The sequence below is a fragment of the Leuciscus leuciscus genome (genome assembly GCF_965113295.1).
Source record: "Leuciscus leuciscus genome assembly, chromosome: 23".
Classification (NCBI taxonomy): Eukaryota; Metazoa; Chordata; class Actinopteri; order Cypriniformes; family Leuciscidae; genus Leuciscus; species Leuciscus leuciscus.
Window position 1 is genome coordinate 24218139 of NC_138747.1, and position 14253 is coordinate 24232391.

Genomic DNA, 14253 nt, shown 5'->3' on the forward strand with positions numbered 1-14253 from the left:
TATATATATATATATATACATACATACAGTATATATATACACTATTTTACATTTTACATAATACTAGGAAAAATGCAGGATGCAATTGATCTTTCGTCGAGCCCCGCCCCCCTTAGTTACTGTTGCTACGTCCGACAAACAAATGGTCAAACACGACCAGCACGACAGATTTCCATGACGGGAAGAGGTATACCCGTGCGTGTCAGTGACTTTTTTTGGAGCAATACCTCCGCGATATCCTCCAGATCGAGGCAAAAGGGGTTACAGGATTAGCCAATCTCATCGGTCAAAGGACTGATCGGTGTTTCGATATATACGGCTACTCGAATTCTGAGCTACAATACAATGTAAAGATTGCAAATGATAGACTTGGATGCAAAATGTAGCCCTTTATTATACAGAAATTTGCTGTTGGTGTATTAGCCTAAAACAACACGCTCGCCAGATTGTTTATCTAAATAGCCCTATGTTGTTAGAAATTACTGTTTACCAGGTATGCGGCGCATCCCAAGCAACAAGAGATTAACAGAATCAGAATGTTTTATTTCCATTGTTGATGAACAGAATTCACAAATAGGAAATTGCTTTGGCTTAAAAGGTGCATAACAGATAATATAATAAAATGAAATAGATAAAACAAAATATAAGGCATTCAGATATCCATTTTATTTTATTATATTATCTGTTATGCACCTTTAACTAAGCCAAAGCTATTTCCTATTTGTGAATTCTGTTCAACAATGGATATAAAACATTCTGATTCTGAAAACAGCTAATACTAATAACATAACTAATAACATTAATAACTAATGCTACTTCTGTAATTCTTCTTAATTTAGTTCACCAGGGTTTTGCTCTCATATTGTGCAGACGTATTTATGCCTCGTAATGTTCGACACATTTTCGGTTGTTAAGTCGTGACGTAACCACTCTCCGATAATACTCTTTCCGGGTCCAAAGTCCAGGTCCTCTCTACCTACCTACCGCTTTCGCTAGTGTTTTGGTTATTATTGAGTGTTTTTACAATGCCGCAGTGCTGTGTCCCGTGTCCCGAGCTAACTCACTTCAACCTCGTAAATCTTCTTTTTCATTGATGCCTGGACTCTACCCTTAATTATGCCACCTGAGTGATGAGCTACACTAACCACTCTGTTGGTGTTAAAGGAATTTAAACCCTTTTTGACCGCCAAGGGTGCCTCACTAAGAAGGACGTGATCGTAAATAAATTGACTGGTTCCACCATTGTTATTTCTGGACGAGAGGAGCGCTTGGACCCGGAAAAGGCTAAACGTCACGCGTGACGTCAGACTTAACAATCGGTTAACTGGGAGTGGGGCCGTCCACACTGTTTTATCCATTGTAGGCACCGCTCACGTTGTGTTTTCGGCTTTGGGAATGGAAAGAACACAACTCCTCCAGACAATCTCTCGGGGTATCAATCAATGTTTCAATGAGTCAATGTTTGTCGGACCTGCTCACATAGTAACGGTTGCTATGATGTGATTGGACAATGGCCGTTTTGGGGGAGGGGCCGGCGAGAGGTCAATTGAATGTTGGTCCTGGAAATGGGGATTCAGATTCTTTGTTAACAATAAAAAGGGTAGATGACCTGAACTTAAAGTTATATGGGAATGTAGGGGGAACAATATGGGTGTTCTGTTTTTAAGTAAACTTTTTTTTTACGTGGGCCACATGTAATGTTGCCTGACAGGAATAGAGTAGCAGGGTGTAGACAGAAATTCCATTGCAGTTTTTTCCAATTGCTAACACACTAAAATGACATGCATAGCACAATTATTTAAACTGACATACAGAGAGCAAAACCTCTTCTCAACTCTCCAAAAGCATAAACACATTTTCTGCTTTACGCACATTTTGCAATTCAAAATGCCACTTTTTAAACGCACTGAACACAGTTCTCTGCATAAGACACAACAATCTAACATAAAGTCACATGTTTGTCATTTCAAGACACTGCCATTCAAAATGACACTACATGAGCTAATTGGTCAATACATGTGCCACCTGGCCAAACACCTCAATGGTTAATTGTTAACACTTCAATCTTCTGCTGTGAATATGTTGCACTGACTTGTATGGTGAAAAATAAAATAATAAATGTTTCAACAGCATGTGTGTGTATCTGCAAATATTTCTGTGCATGTGAACACTCTGAAAAATTTCTACAATTTGAACTATTTTAGTATTATTGAAAAGCACACTAAAGATGAGAGTGCTTTCCATTATGCCCAACAGTGTGTAGTTGGTTAGACAAAAATCTGGTAATATGAATGAACTGTGTGCCATTTCGTGCAAAAGTCTGATTTTGATAATGCTATGTAGTTTTGGTTGCAGTACTTCATTTTGCAGGATATATTAGGTACTTTGCAGTTTGGGTGTGTGGTTTTGTGAATTGTTTTAAGTATTTTGATAAAACCAGCCTAGTTTGCAAAATTGTGTGTTAGCAATTGGAAAAAACTGTAAAACAGTGTATGTGCGGTCCCTTATGAAAAATAAGTTTATTCAAGTGTTCTATTAGTATGCTTCTTTTAAACTAAAAACAAGAAAGTATACTTTCAGTCTACATTTTATATACTTCTAAGAAATATACTTTATGTACTTCTCAGAAATATACTTAAAATTACACTTAAGTGTACTTGACTTGTAGCCTACTGAGAAAAGTCCAAGTATATATTGGCCTGTACTTGTACTCAATCTTTTGATTAAGACTTAAAAGTATAATTAAGTATTCAAAGTATACTTGGCTTGTAATTGTGTGAACTCTTTTGATCGAGTAGCTATTAAATATACTTCTTTTACATTGTTTTTCACATACAGTCGTATGAAACTTACATTGTTTGAAAATATTGATTAGAATATTGATATAAAACAGATATGTTTTAATTCCGCGTATCTGAATTTTTGTGTAAGCTAGTCCACTGGCAGTGTACATAGGAATTTACTTTAATTCTACTTTACTCTTTCCCCACCATTGACTGAATGTTTCAGCTATCTATGTTTTCACTGTTATATGGTAGGGGGCGCTATGACACATCTAGTACAGAATCTCCAGATCAAAAAACACTGGAGAAGGAGCTGAAACAAGTGATAGAAGATTGCTCACGCAAATGTAAAATAACGTGATCATCAAACAGCATGTAAATCAAAACTGTTTAATGTTACCAAATGAAATGTCGAATCCATGAAGAGAAAACGACTGTGAAGCTTTGGGGGTATTGGACTCGATCCACTCCATCTGTGTTTTGATCATCGTTCAGAATCTGATCAAGGCGTAGTCTTTGACAAAAATGTGATTTTCTCAACTTTTTAGTTTAAAATGCTGCCTTTCTTTATCAAACTTACCGACATTCAAGTGTTGATAAAAAGGGATGCATGAAGCTAATAAATGTTTTTAAAATTAAAGTAGCCTACAGTTAAGAGTGTCCACGGGGTCTTACAAAAGTATTAAAAATATTAAACCTGTCTCCCTTAAAGGTTGTATCAGCAATTTCAGGCCCAAACAAAAATGATCACATTCATCTAATCTTTCCTAACGATCCGCTAGCTGCCCGCTCCATTAGCAGGCCGTCAAAAAAACGTGTCTCTGTAGACAGCCTAGGCTCTGAGATCTGCACACAAAAACAATTGGTTTCACCATCCACTCAAAACCAAAATAAATAGTGTTCCAACCAATCACCAACAGGGGGTGGGTGTTGTGAGGTTTTGCGAACACCCACAACACCCACCCCCTGTCGGTCTTTTTTGGGCCTGAAATCGCTGATACAACCTTTAACGGAACTTAAAGGACGCGTATGTCTCAACATCATTTTGTTATCAGATAAGTTATCATCTCGCTCACTCGGGGTAGGCTACAGCTGCTCTTACCTGTCGTGAATGCAGTGGTGGACAGCTGTCATCACATTCGACAGGTGTTTGGATTTCATGTGATTTCTCATTGTGGTGATGATATTATGATAGCTCAGTATCATTAATTAATTTGATTAAAAGTAATTCCATTTTGTAATATCATTTAGTTAGGTCATTTTCATCCAAGTAATTCCAAACTTCGCCATTATGTGATCAAATACAATCAACACGCTCCACAGCGCCACCCAGTGCATTTATATAACTGCAAATTAGTCCTTGGATTTATCATGGATTCACTGCATTTACTGCCAGCAAAGCAACGTAGTAAAATTCAAAAAGTATTTTCATTTTCGAATAATAATTAAAGATCGAATATTCGTGCACACCCCTAGTACTGACACTTGCTCTGGTGCATCAAATCAACTGTATGGCCAGTCAGGTGTTTGTCATGAGAAGTTCCACAAAAGAGATATGGTTTGCATACAGTTATAAGAGTTGATGTTACAAATGCATCTTTTGAATATACTCTGTGAACTCAAGGTTTATTTTCCCACTTCCATAAGTTTTTTTTTTTTTCAATTGTTTTGTTTATTGGTCTAATCTGGTTTCTGGTTTTTCTTTCTAACAAACCTTACATTTGGGTTAGTCACTCAATTAATTCTCTTGTGCTTCATTCCCACTTTTCTGAATTTTGTTGCATTGATAAGGAGCTATCGCAAACTGTTAGGCTATATTGTATAAACAAGACTGTTTAGTTGTGCTATCTTACAATCAATATAGTAAATGTAAGGTGTCACCGATGTAACGGTTAAAACTTGAAGGGGTGATGAGGTCTTAAAATGTATGGAAGGGGTCTTAAAAAAGGTCTTAAAAGGTATTACATTTAACTCCATGATTCCTGTATATAGGCTAACCTGTAAATGTATTTTTCAAGTATAAAAAATATTTTGAACAGTAGTAGGCTATATACTGCAAGTGCAAAAATACACAAAAAAAATGCTGGATTGTTTCTGTAAGCAAATTGTTGGGTTGATTGTGCTGGGTCAAAATGCTGGGTTGTTTGGGGTACTGTAAACCCATTATTGGGTTACTCATGCTGGGTCAAATGAGTTGTAAGGGGGTTATTCACAAATAAACAGCTGGTTGGGTTATTTTGACTCAGCAACTGGTTTATTCTTAGAGGAACTTTCTGGATCTTCACTTCAGACTCGAGGAGCACGCCACATGGGAGCAGGCAGTGTTTTATGGTAGCCTAAGCTATCCGATTGTTAAGTCTGACGTCACGCGTGACGTTTAGCCTTTTCTGGGTCCAAGCGCTCCTCTCGTCCATAACAATGGTGGAACCTGTAAATTTATTTACGATCACGTCCTTCTTAGTGAGGCACCCTTGGCGGTCAAAAAGGGTTTAAATTCCTTTAACACCAACAGAGTGGTTAGTGTAGCTCATCACTCAGGTGGCATAATTAAGGGTAGAGTCCAGGCATCAATGAAAAAGAAGATTTACGAGGTTGAAGTGAGTTAGCTCGGGACACGGGACACAGCACTGCGGCATTGTAAAAACACTCAATAATAACCAAAACACTAGCGAAAGCGGTAGGTAGGTAGAGAGGACCTGGACTTTGGACCCGGAAAGAGTATTATCGGAGAGTGGTTACGTCACGACTTAACAACCGAATAGCCTAATAATGTACCTATATTTAAAAAAAAGTTGTGGTAACAGCAAGCTCATTTCACTGTTCAACGTAGCCTACAGTCTTTGATATGGAAGTGTGAGGGGTAACGTATTTATTCTGTGAAACCTAAATAGCCACAGCTAGCCGGTTAGATTTTTTGACAAAATGCCGCATCGTTAAATCCTTAACATTAATTGTAAAGCAGCTAGGCCTATATCAGCCGCCTTTTTGAAATATGCAGTTTAAATTGTAAATTCATCACGTAATTAAAGTATTCATTGTGGACGTTGTGTATTTTAAACGTGAGGAAAGCGTTTTGAGTGAAATCCATACGGCGCAGTGTGTTTTTAGTCCCTCACAGAGTCACAGGGCTCGCACGTAAAATCTGCGGGAAATTACAAAAGTCTCGAGGCTAATGTAGCTAGTGGGTTGTGTGTGAAAGTCTGCTGGCATATTGTAGAAATACTCGTCAGAAGAAGCGACTGAGGTAAGTTCCAGCATAGTCTCCTCCTGCGTGTCTTCTGTAATGTCAGAATTGTTTTTATTATTGAGGAATAACATCACGATACGCGCCGTCACATTGTGATCTGGTTAGTAGTGTAAAGGAATTTCCGCCTGGATTATTGTCAATGGACAGGCGCCAGTTTTGAGAATAAAATTATTAAGAATGATCGTCAATATTTAAAACTTTAAAAATGTAGACTTACATGAGACCCTACCATGCATGTCATCTTTCATTTTATTGTGTAACATTATCTAAGCGTGGCGATCATCAGCGCTGCCGGTGTTGTGCCGAATTTCGACCCCCGCCAAATTATTACCCCCCTAGTATTGGTAGGTTTAGGATTAGTTGTGGGGGAGGGGTTAGGATTAGGGGTGGGGTTAGGATTAGGCAATCAGGTACTGACTTCAACGAGGGGGGTAATAATTTGGCAGGGGGTCGAAATTCGGCCCAACACTGGAACTTCTGCCATCAGGAGATTAACGAACAGCGTGAGTTTTAATGTTAAAGACACTATCAACATTACAGTAATATTTTGACTTTTATTGCCTAAATGTTGACAATATTAGTCCAAAGTACTCTTTTATTACTTGAATTCAGTTTGCAAATACTGAATTTAAATAGACATTTTGTTTGTTTGCCACATTTAGTCATCTTTGGTAATGTTTGCAATAATTTTTTTTTTATATATACTTCCACAAAAAAAGCTTAACTTGCATGTTAGTTATATTGCAACACTCTAGTGATTGTGTGTAATCAACCGGTGGGGACCAACATGGTTGAATATTCACAAAATGAGATGACTGGAGCATTGCTGCTCAAGGATGAGACGAGGGGGACACATCTACGGTGGCCGAGAAGGGTCACAACACAAACAAAAACCACAACAACTACATATTCAGAAAACACCTCCAAATTCAGAAAACACATGCAAACGCCACAACAACTACATATTCAGAAAACACATACAAACGCCACAACAACTACATATTCAGAAAACACCTCCAAATTCAGAAAACACATACAAACGCCACAACAACTACATATTCAGAAAACACCTCCAAATTCAGAAAACACATACAAACGCCACAACAACTACATATTCAGAAAACAACTTTTTCACAAGTCGATTTCACATCACGTACGCTGCAAATATTCACAGCACGAGCAAATAGGGAAACGAACTGCAAACTGCAAAGACACAACGGAAATGTTTCCAGGGGGGCCATAATCAGTGACGGCTACAAGTGTTTCCAGAGCCTGTCTACGGCCTTATTAGACATTCTCTGGTGTTTCTCTTTTATTATGACAGACTTGTCGATGTGCTCTGATACCGAAGTGGTTTGCAGCACAAAACGGACAGAACATTTCAATCTAAAAAATAAATAAATAGTTCAGATATCAGGACAACAATGTAAAACGCCGGTAATGCATCTATTTAGTGACCAGAAGCGAGCTAGCCAGCTAGTTTCCAGCTAACAACGTTGGCAGAATGTTTAACAATTATCTGCGTGGAGCCGTGGACTAATACGTTATGGGGACAATAACTTAATATGTTGAAAACACACAAAACCACTTCGGTATCAGAGCACATCGACAAGTCTGTAATAATAAAAGAGAAACACTTACCTCTTGTAGCCGACACTGATTATGGCCCCCCTGGAAACATTTCCGTTGTGTCTTTGCAGTTTGCAGTTCGTTTCCCTATTTGCTTGTGCTGTGAATATTTGCAGCGTACGTGATGTGAAATCGACGAAGTTGTTTTCTGAATATGTAGTTGTTGTGGCGTTTGTATGTGTTTTCTGAATTTGGAGGTGTTTTCTGAATATATAGTTGTTGTGGCGTTTGTATGTGTTTTCTGAATTTGGAGGTGTTTTCTGAATATGTAGTTGTTGTGGCGGCGTTTGTATGTGTTTTCTGAATTTGGAGGTGTTTTCTGCATATGTAGTTGTTGTGGCGTTTGTTTGTGTTGTGACCCTTCTCGGCCACCGTACATATCAGACCTTTGCCATTGTTCCAAGCCACACCATCGAGACCGAGTCTCTGCTGAAGGCTGTTCATCTTTGTTTCAAAGTGTTTTTTATTTAATTTTTTTATGTTAAATACACAAAGCAGTGTTTCCCCACCTGGGAGTTTCTCCAGCATGCCTTGTATCAAATTAATGGAAAATTACAGTCCTCCTCTGTAAAATTTCAGGACAACAGTTGTTTCAGGCCCACGTGATATTTAGTCGCATTTTAAATGTTTGTTGCTGTTCTTAATAAATTAACACTTCTTAATAAATGAAATTGTAATCGTATAAGTTCAAATGAGTTGCTTAATGACTTTTAAAGGTGCATTGTGTAATATTTACGAGAATCTGTTGACAGAAATGCAATATCATATTCTAACTATGTTTTCAGTGGTGTATAAAGACCTTACTTAATGAACGTTAAGTTTTTATTACCTTAGAAGTATACATTGTATAATTGTATACAAAAAAATATTAAAGACATGTATTAAAAATGTAAAAAAAACAAAACAATTAAACGAGATTTAAATCAAATTTACAGTGGCCTCTCTGGTTTACAGAGACAATAATTATTTTACATTCGTAATATAACAAATATTTGTTACTAATTTTATTAAGGCAATGAGACACGAAATAACCCAGCATAGGACTTAACCCAGCAAAGATGGTTAATTCCACCCACTGGTTGGGTCAAATGAATGACCCATAAATATGGGTTAAATGGAAAAACCCAGCCCTTGGGTCAAACCAACATGTTTGGGTCAAACCAACAACCAACAGCGTGTTCTCCAATAGTGACCCAGCGGTGTGGTTAAGGTTGGGTTATTTTTTAACCCAGCAGTTTTTAGAGTACAGAGTAGATGCATTACAAATGAGAAACCTAGTTGTGTACTTAAAGTTTGCTACTGTTACACTTATAGTACACTTAAACGTATATTTTTATATACTAAAAGTGGGCCAATTTCATTCCAAGCAGTTTTGAAATAGTACACTTACAGGTTTACTACAATATTGAAATTAGTATACTTACTACATAAAGTAGGCCTATACTTAAAAATATACTTGAACATTACTTAAGTATACTTCATAAATTAACTTGAAGTATACTTCTTTTTCTTAAGGGGTTAGATGAGATTTAGACTAGATGTGCAGGTTATGAATCAGCATCAAAAAGACTGGATTTTATATAAGCACAACTGACCAGATGTGTTGTTGGACTTTTAGAATAGCCCCAGCTACAGCTAAATGTACAGGAATTACATTTAACATTTAGTATTATTATTTTGATTAGAAGATATTTCAATAAAATGTTATAATTATAATTTAAAAACTCATTATTTTATGAGTTATCCAAGGCTATTTGTTAAATGAAGGGAACTGACTTACATTTTAAACGAGTTTCTCATATAATTTCACGAACTTCCTGTTAAAGCCCCGCACACTTTTGGATTTATCCGAATACAGCATACAAAAAACAAACAAACAAAAAATCTGATAGATAGCCTACACACATTGGCTCCGTTGTTGCACACCCCTGGTATGCTTCACTCAGAGATCAATCTCACCATCATCGAGTCCTACATGCAAAGCAAGAACCCTACAGACAAGCAGAAACTACTTACTCGACTCAGTGCTCCGTTTCGAAAGGTGGCGCTAATGTTCCCAACGGTGTTAGTTAATCGTCGTTACACACAGAAGTAGTTGCGAGACGGAAGAAGAGTAATACGTAATAGCTTGAAAAACAAAAGTGTCCACGATGGGACTAGAGTCTATTTATTCATTTATGATAAAGCGCATGATGGCAGTAGCCGATGAAATATTCGATTCTGTAAAAGACAGTATAATTGAATATGAGAAGGAGATAGAGCGTCTAAAGCAGGAGAACTGTTCTCTGAGGAGCCGAAACTGCAGCTGTGCAGAAACATGCCATGGTCAGTATCACATTCACTATTATAAACCAATAATAAACAAGAACTGTATTCCCTCTATAATTACCTTCTTAAAGAGAGGTATCCAATGTATTAGGCTAACAATATTGAAGTCATATTCCTATAGAGAAAAAATAACGTTATACACGAACAAAAATTACCATGGTTTTACAATGTTTGTTCATGAAAAATGGTAATGCCATTATTTGAAGAACCTTAACTGTTAGTTACGCGAAGGTTTCCAAATAACGGTCATAAATATGCTGTAAAGATATTTATCAACACTAACATTTTTAATTGGCTATTATTAAATTGTTTTTAATGTAAATGTGAATAAATCAATATTGTGAGAAAAGACGGACTCGTTAATCAGTTTCTCATTTTAATGTTCTTTAAAGTACATTTATTTATGATTTTTCGAAAACTATACAAATACCTCTTGTTAAGAATAAAATACATAGCCTAATATTACTGAAGTAAACTGGGTTGTGATCTGCATTTCACAATAACTTGAACACTGCTGTTTATTGTTTCCCTGTTTTTACAGTTGAAAACTAATCTTATGCCTCATGTCACACAGATACTCAGAGAGATGGATGTCTGCAAGGTCAGATGGGTTCAGAACTGTCAGAAATACGAGTAAAGTTGGAGGTTGCCAATGTGATGTCTCATGAGCCTTTGAGTCAAGCTCCTCTTTCTGAAGCAGTCACAGGACAGGAACACCATGAGTGCCTCTCACTTCTGCCAGAGGTGATGCCGAAGAATGAAGATACACAGTCATCAATCACAGTTAAGTCAGAGCTGTGTGATAATCAGACCAGTGAATCGAACTCATCTGCAGTGCAGTCTGGCAGCAATTGTCATGTTGAACTTAAACTAGCTGAACAAGAACCGTCGTCTCTACAACTTGAGCTTGAAACCTTTGATGAGGTGTTACAAAAAGCAAGGCGAAAACACCAGAGTGCATTATGCAAGATTTGCAGCAAGTCTTTCAGGAACAATGGACATTTGCGGAAACACATGTTAGTACACCAAAAAGAGAGACCTTTCTGCTGTGGTTCATGTGTGAGACGTTTTAAAACGAAATCCAGCTTGAAAGAACATGAGAGACTTCATGCAGGTGATTATCGCTACAGCTGCCCAAGATGTGGAAGGGGTTTTTCTCGATCAAATCATGTCAGAAAGCACCTTAAGGCAGCTTACTGCGATACGCCTTAAAAAAAATGAATTTAAATTTTAATGTTTTATTAGATATACTGTATTGCAAATTAAAATATCAAAACAAATATCTGAGAGAGAACTCTGCTTTTCTTCTGATGATGTAATGTTATTAAATGAAATATTATTTAAAATATTTTGATTGCTTCATGTAGCGGCTGTAACTCCAGACAATTTAAGTAATATACTTTTAGATTCCCTTTTGATGTGTCCATATTTAAGGCCCTAGTACAGTCCCAGCCATACGAGGTTCTCAGTCTGGCTATTTGCGTATATTATATTCTACACATTTTTAAAGATTAAAAAGCAAATGTGGGTCACATGGCATGATGCTGCTAGTTTTTCTTATCCAACAAAACAAAGGTCAACAATCCCTTTATTTATTCTACATCACTTAAAAAGCAATAATAATATGAATTTTGTAGTTTTAGTTGATGATAGCAGTGATTCTAGTGCATAATCTCTTATAACCAGTGGCAGTTTATATTATATTAGAGCCCTGCGCAGACTGTTTTCTTAATCCTGCTCCTTTCTGAATTTCGAACCATTACCGCCTGCACCTGCAAACATTCTGTCACAGCTTGTAGAAATTGTTAAAAAATTACACCAAAATTAGGGCTATGCTAAACGTTCAGAATAACAGTAACAGGCACACTATTTAATTGAATCACTTATAAATATATATATATATATATATATGATATCACTGGTGTTTATGTAGACTATGTAATTAACATATAGCAAAAAGTAAATAAATACTAAAAAACATTAAACGTACTTTACGAATGAACTAAATAATGAATCATTTGGCCTAGCCTGCTATGGAGCAAGAGAATGTTAATGATTGACTACGGTGAACTTCATTTGTTGACTCCTTTCTTGTTACACGGTACTGTGGGACCCGTGCTGTATTTTTTGACCGTCCACTCCCACCGCAGCAAAGGTAAAACTGCCCTCTCCCACCAGATTTGCGTTGGGACTTGGGACTCGCGGGATCCCTATCCCAATGCAGCTCTCTATATTATATGATCTACCACAGCAGATCTGCCTATGTCAACAAGACTGGACAGGAACTATTGTCATGGAAATGCTAATGTCCTGAAAATAAGTTGATTCCAAAACTAAAATATATTAGGTGTTCTGGTAGTTTCAGTACTTTCAATGTAATAGACACAACAACTTTGTTTTAAAACATCTGTGTTCTTAACTAGTCTAATGACTTGTTCACATAAACCTTGAAAAATCACACAAGTTTGCCTCATTTTAATTTAATCTTAATTTCAACACACAATTTATATTAATTAAACACTTCTTTGTCGGATTAATGGTCAATTGCATTCTGTACCACAATGGGTGAAGTGCAAACTGGCTTTGTTGAAAACCTAGCAAGCTGCCGTAGTTATTTAAGGCAGCATCCTACCTGAAATGTAAATATGTGTAGTATGGATGGATTTCCAAGCAATTCTTTGAGCATCTTTATCATGGAGATATCATGGTGAAACAATCAATTCCAGTTCTCTCTCTGTGAACCACTAGATGGCGGCAATATGCTAATATTGGTGTCTCCATCTTGTGTGAAAGAAACAGAACTTCTACAAAGGTGACACGCTGTCAGGGTAGATTCAGCAGAATGTAATCAATCCCTGAGGTATTGAATGAAAGATAAAAAGTATTTCATGAATGAGAGCTTTAGTCCAAAAAATACAAGTAATTTGCCAACATTGTGTTTTTAACTGGTCATCATATTTGTAGACTTCATTACAATCACATTTCTTTTCCTACAGAAGGACAAGCAGAAGATCGGTCAGTAGAACCACTGGACTCACAGCTCTCCCATGTGGAAATAATTCTACAACCAGACAGTGTAAATGTGGACACAAACCCACAGCACTCTACTAAATTAAGTATTTCTGATCAGGGCCCTGGAAAATTTCACAGGAAATGTGAAAGGCCAATCAAGCTTCATCAGAGCATGAAAAACTACTTACGTTTGCCACAAAGTGATCGAAAACACCCCTGTTCATTTTGTGGCAGGAGTTTCTATAAGAGATGTCATCTCATAGAGCATTTAAGAATTCACACTGGTGAAAAACCATTTGGGTGCAATAAATGTGGAAAGTGGTTTGTACAATGGAATCAGGTAAAGGCACATATAACTAAGCATCATGAAGGAGATATGTCACAGATATCAAAGAAAAAAAGCCTAAATTTGTAAAACCGGTTTTGCCATCACCTCAAAAGAATTTAGAATAATTTTTGTTGTTAGTAATATTTTATGTTCTACTGAGACTTTCATCTAATTTGTGGAAAGGAAATGGAATTCACATACTGTTTCCATACATCATTTCTGTCATTAAAGGAGATTTCAAAGTGATTTTTAAAAAGTTGCTAACATCTGCACTACATATACGTGTGTGTGTGTCTGCGCCTGCGCTTGTGGTTGTTTTTCTATCCCCGTGGGGACTTCAATCTGAATGCACACTGTGGCGAGCAGGACGAGGCAGAGGGCCGTGAGAGAGGCCGGTGGCGTGATTGCTGATGAGCGACACCTGTGCGACCCACCGGTCTCGTATCTCTCACGGAGGAGCGGAAGCATAAAAGGAGGAGCGACGATCGTGAAGGACGAGAGAGGACCAGGCCTGGACTATTTTATTTGTTGTTTTGTTTTATTGTGTGTGAATGCAGTCGACCGTAAGGGGCTGCCGTCTTTACTTTCGTTTTTGTATTTGTTTATTTATTATTAAAAGTCTTTGAATGCTCAACGGTTCCCGCCTCCTCCTTCCCACAACAACGAACTGTGTTACACACACTGACTCATGGGGACTAGTGTTTTGGCAAATTTAGGTCCTCATGAGGGAACAAGCTTATAAATTATACAGAATTATTATTAAAAAAGATTTTTAAAGGGGTGGTATAATGCCCTTTTCACCAGATGTAAAATAAGTCTTTGATGTCCCCAGAGTGTGAATGTGAAGTTTTAGCTCAAAATACCCCATAGACTTTTTAAAGGTGAGCAAAAATGCACCGTTTTTGTGTCTGTCCCTTTAAATGCAA

At 37.2% G+C, this 14253-nt stretch overlaps 1 protein-coding gene across 3 annotated transcripts; it reads left to right on the forward strand.

The window, feature by feature from the left end:
- The first annotated feature begins 9737 nt into the window (after positions 1 to 9737).
- Positions 9738 to 13961, forward strand: LOC309487781 (uncharacterized protein). Of its 3 annotated transcripts, none has more exons than XM_082155605.1 (3): positions 9738 to 9984; positions 10562 to 11101; positions 12984 to 13961. In XM_082155605.1, the coding sequence occupies exons 1-3, from the start codon at positions 9810 to 9812 to the stop codon at positions 13412 to 13414; spliced, it is 1146 nt and encodes a 381-aa protein (XP_082011731.1). In that variant the 5' UTR covers positions 9738 to 9809; the 3' UTR covers positions 13415 to 13961. The 3 variants fall into 3 exon arrangements, with proteins under 3 accessions (XP_082011731.1, XP_082011732.1, XP_082011733.1); XM_082155606.1 differs by having other exon boundaries at positions 12987 to 13961; XM_082155607.1 differs by lacking the exon at positions 12984 to 13961 and having other exon boundaries at positions 9740 to 9984; positions 10562 to 11524.
- The last annotated feature ends 292 nt before the right edge of the window (positions 13962 to 14253 follow it).

Coding starts and splice junctions, on each gene's coding strand:
- LOC309487781 (XM_082155605.1), top strand. CDS start 9,810: ATGGGACTAGAGTCTATTTATTCATTTATGATAAAGCGCATGATGGCA. Junction 9,985..10,561: donor CTGTGCAGAAACATGCCATG/GTCAGTATCACA, acceptor CATGTCACACAG/ATACTCAGAGAGATGGATGT. Junction 11,102..12,983: donor ACATGAGAGACTTCATGCAG/GTGATTATCGCT, acceptor CTTTTCCTACAG/AAGGACAAGCAGAAGATCGG.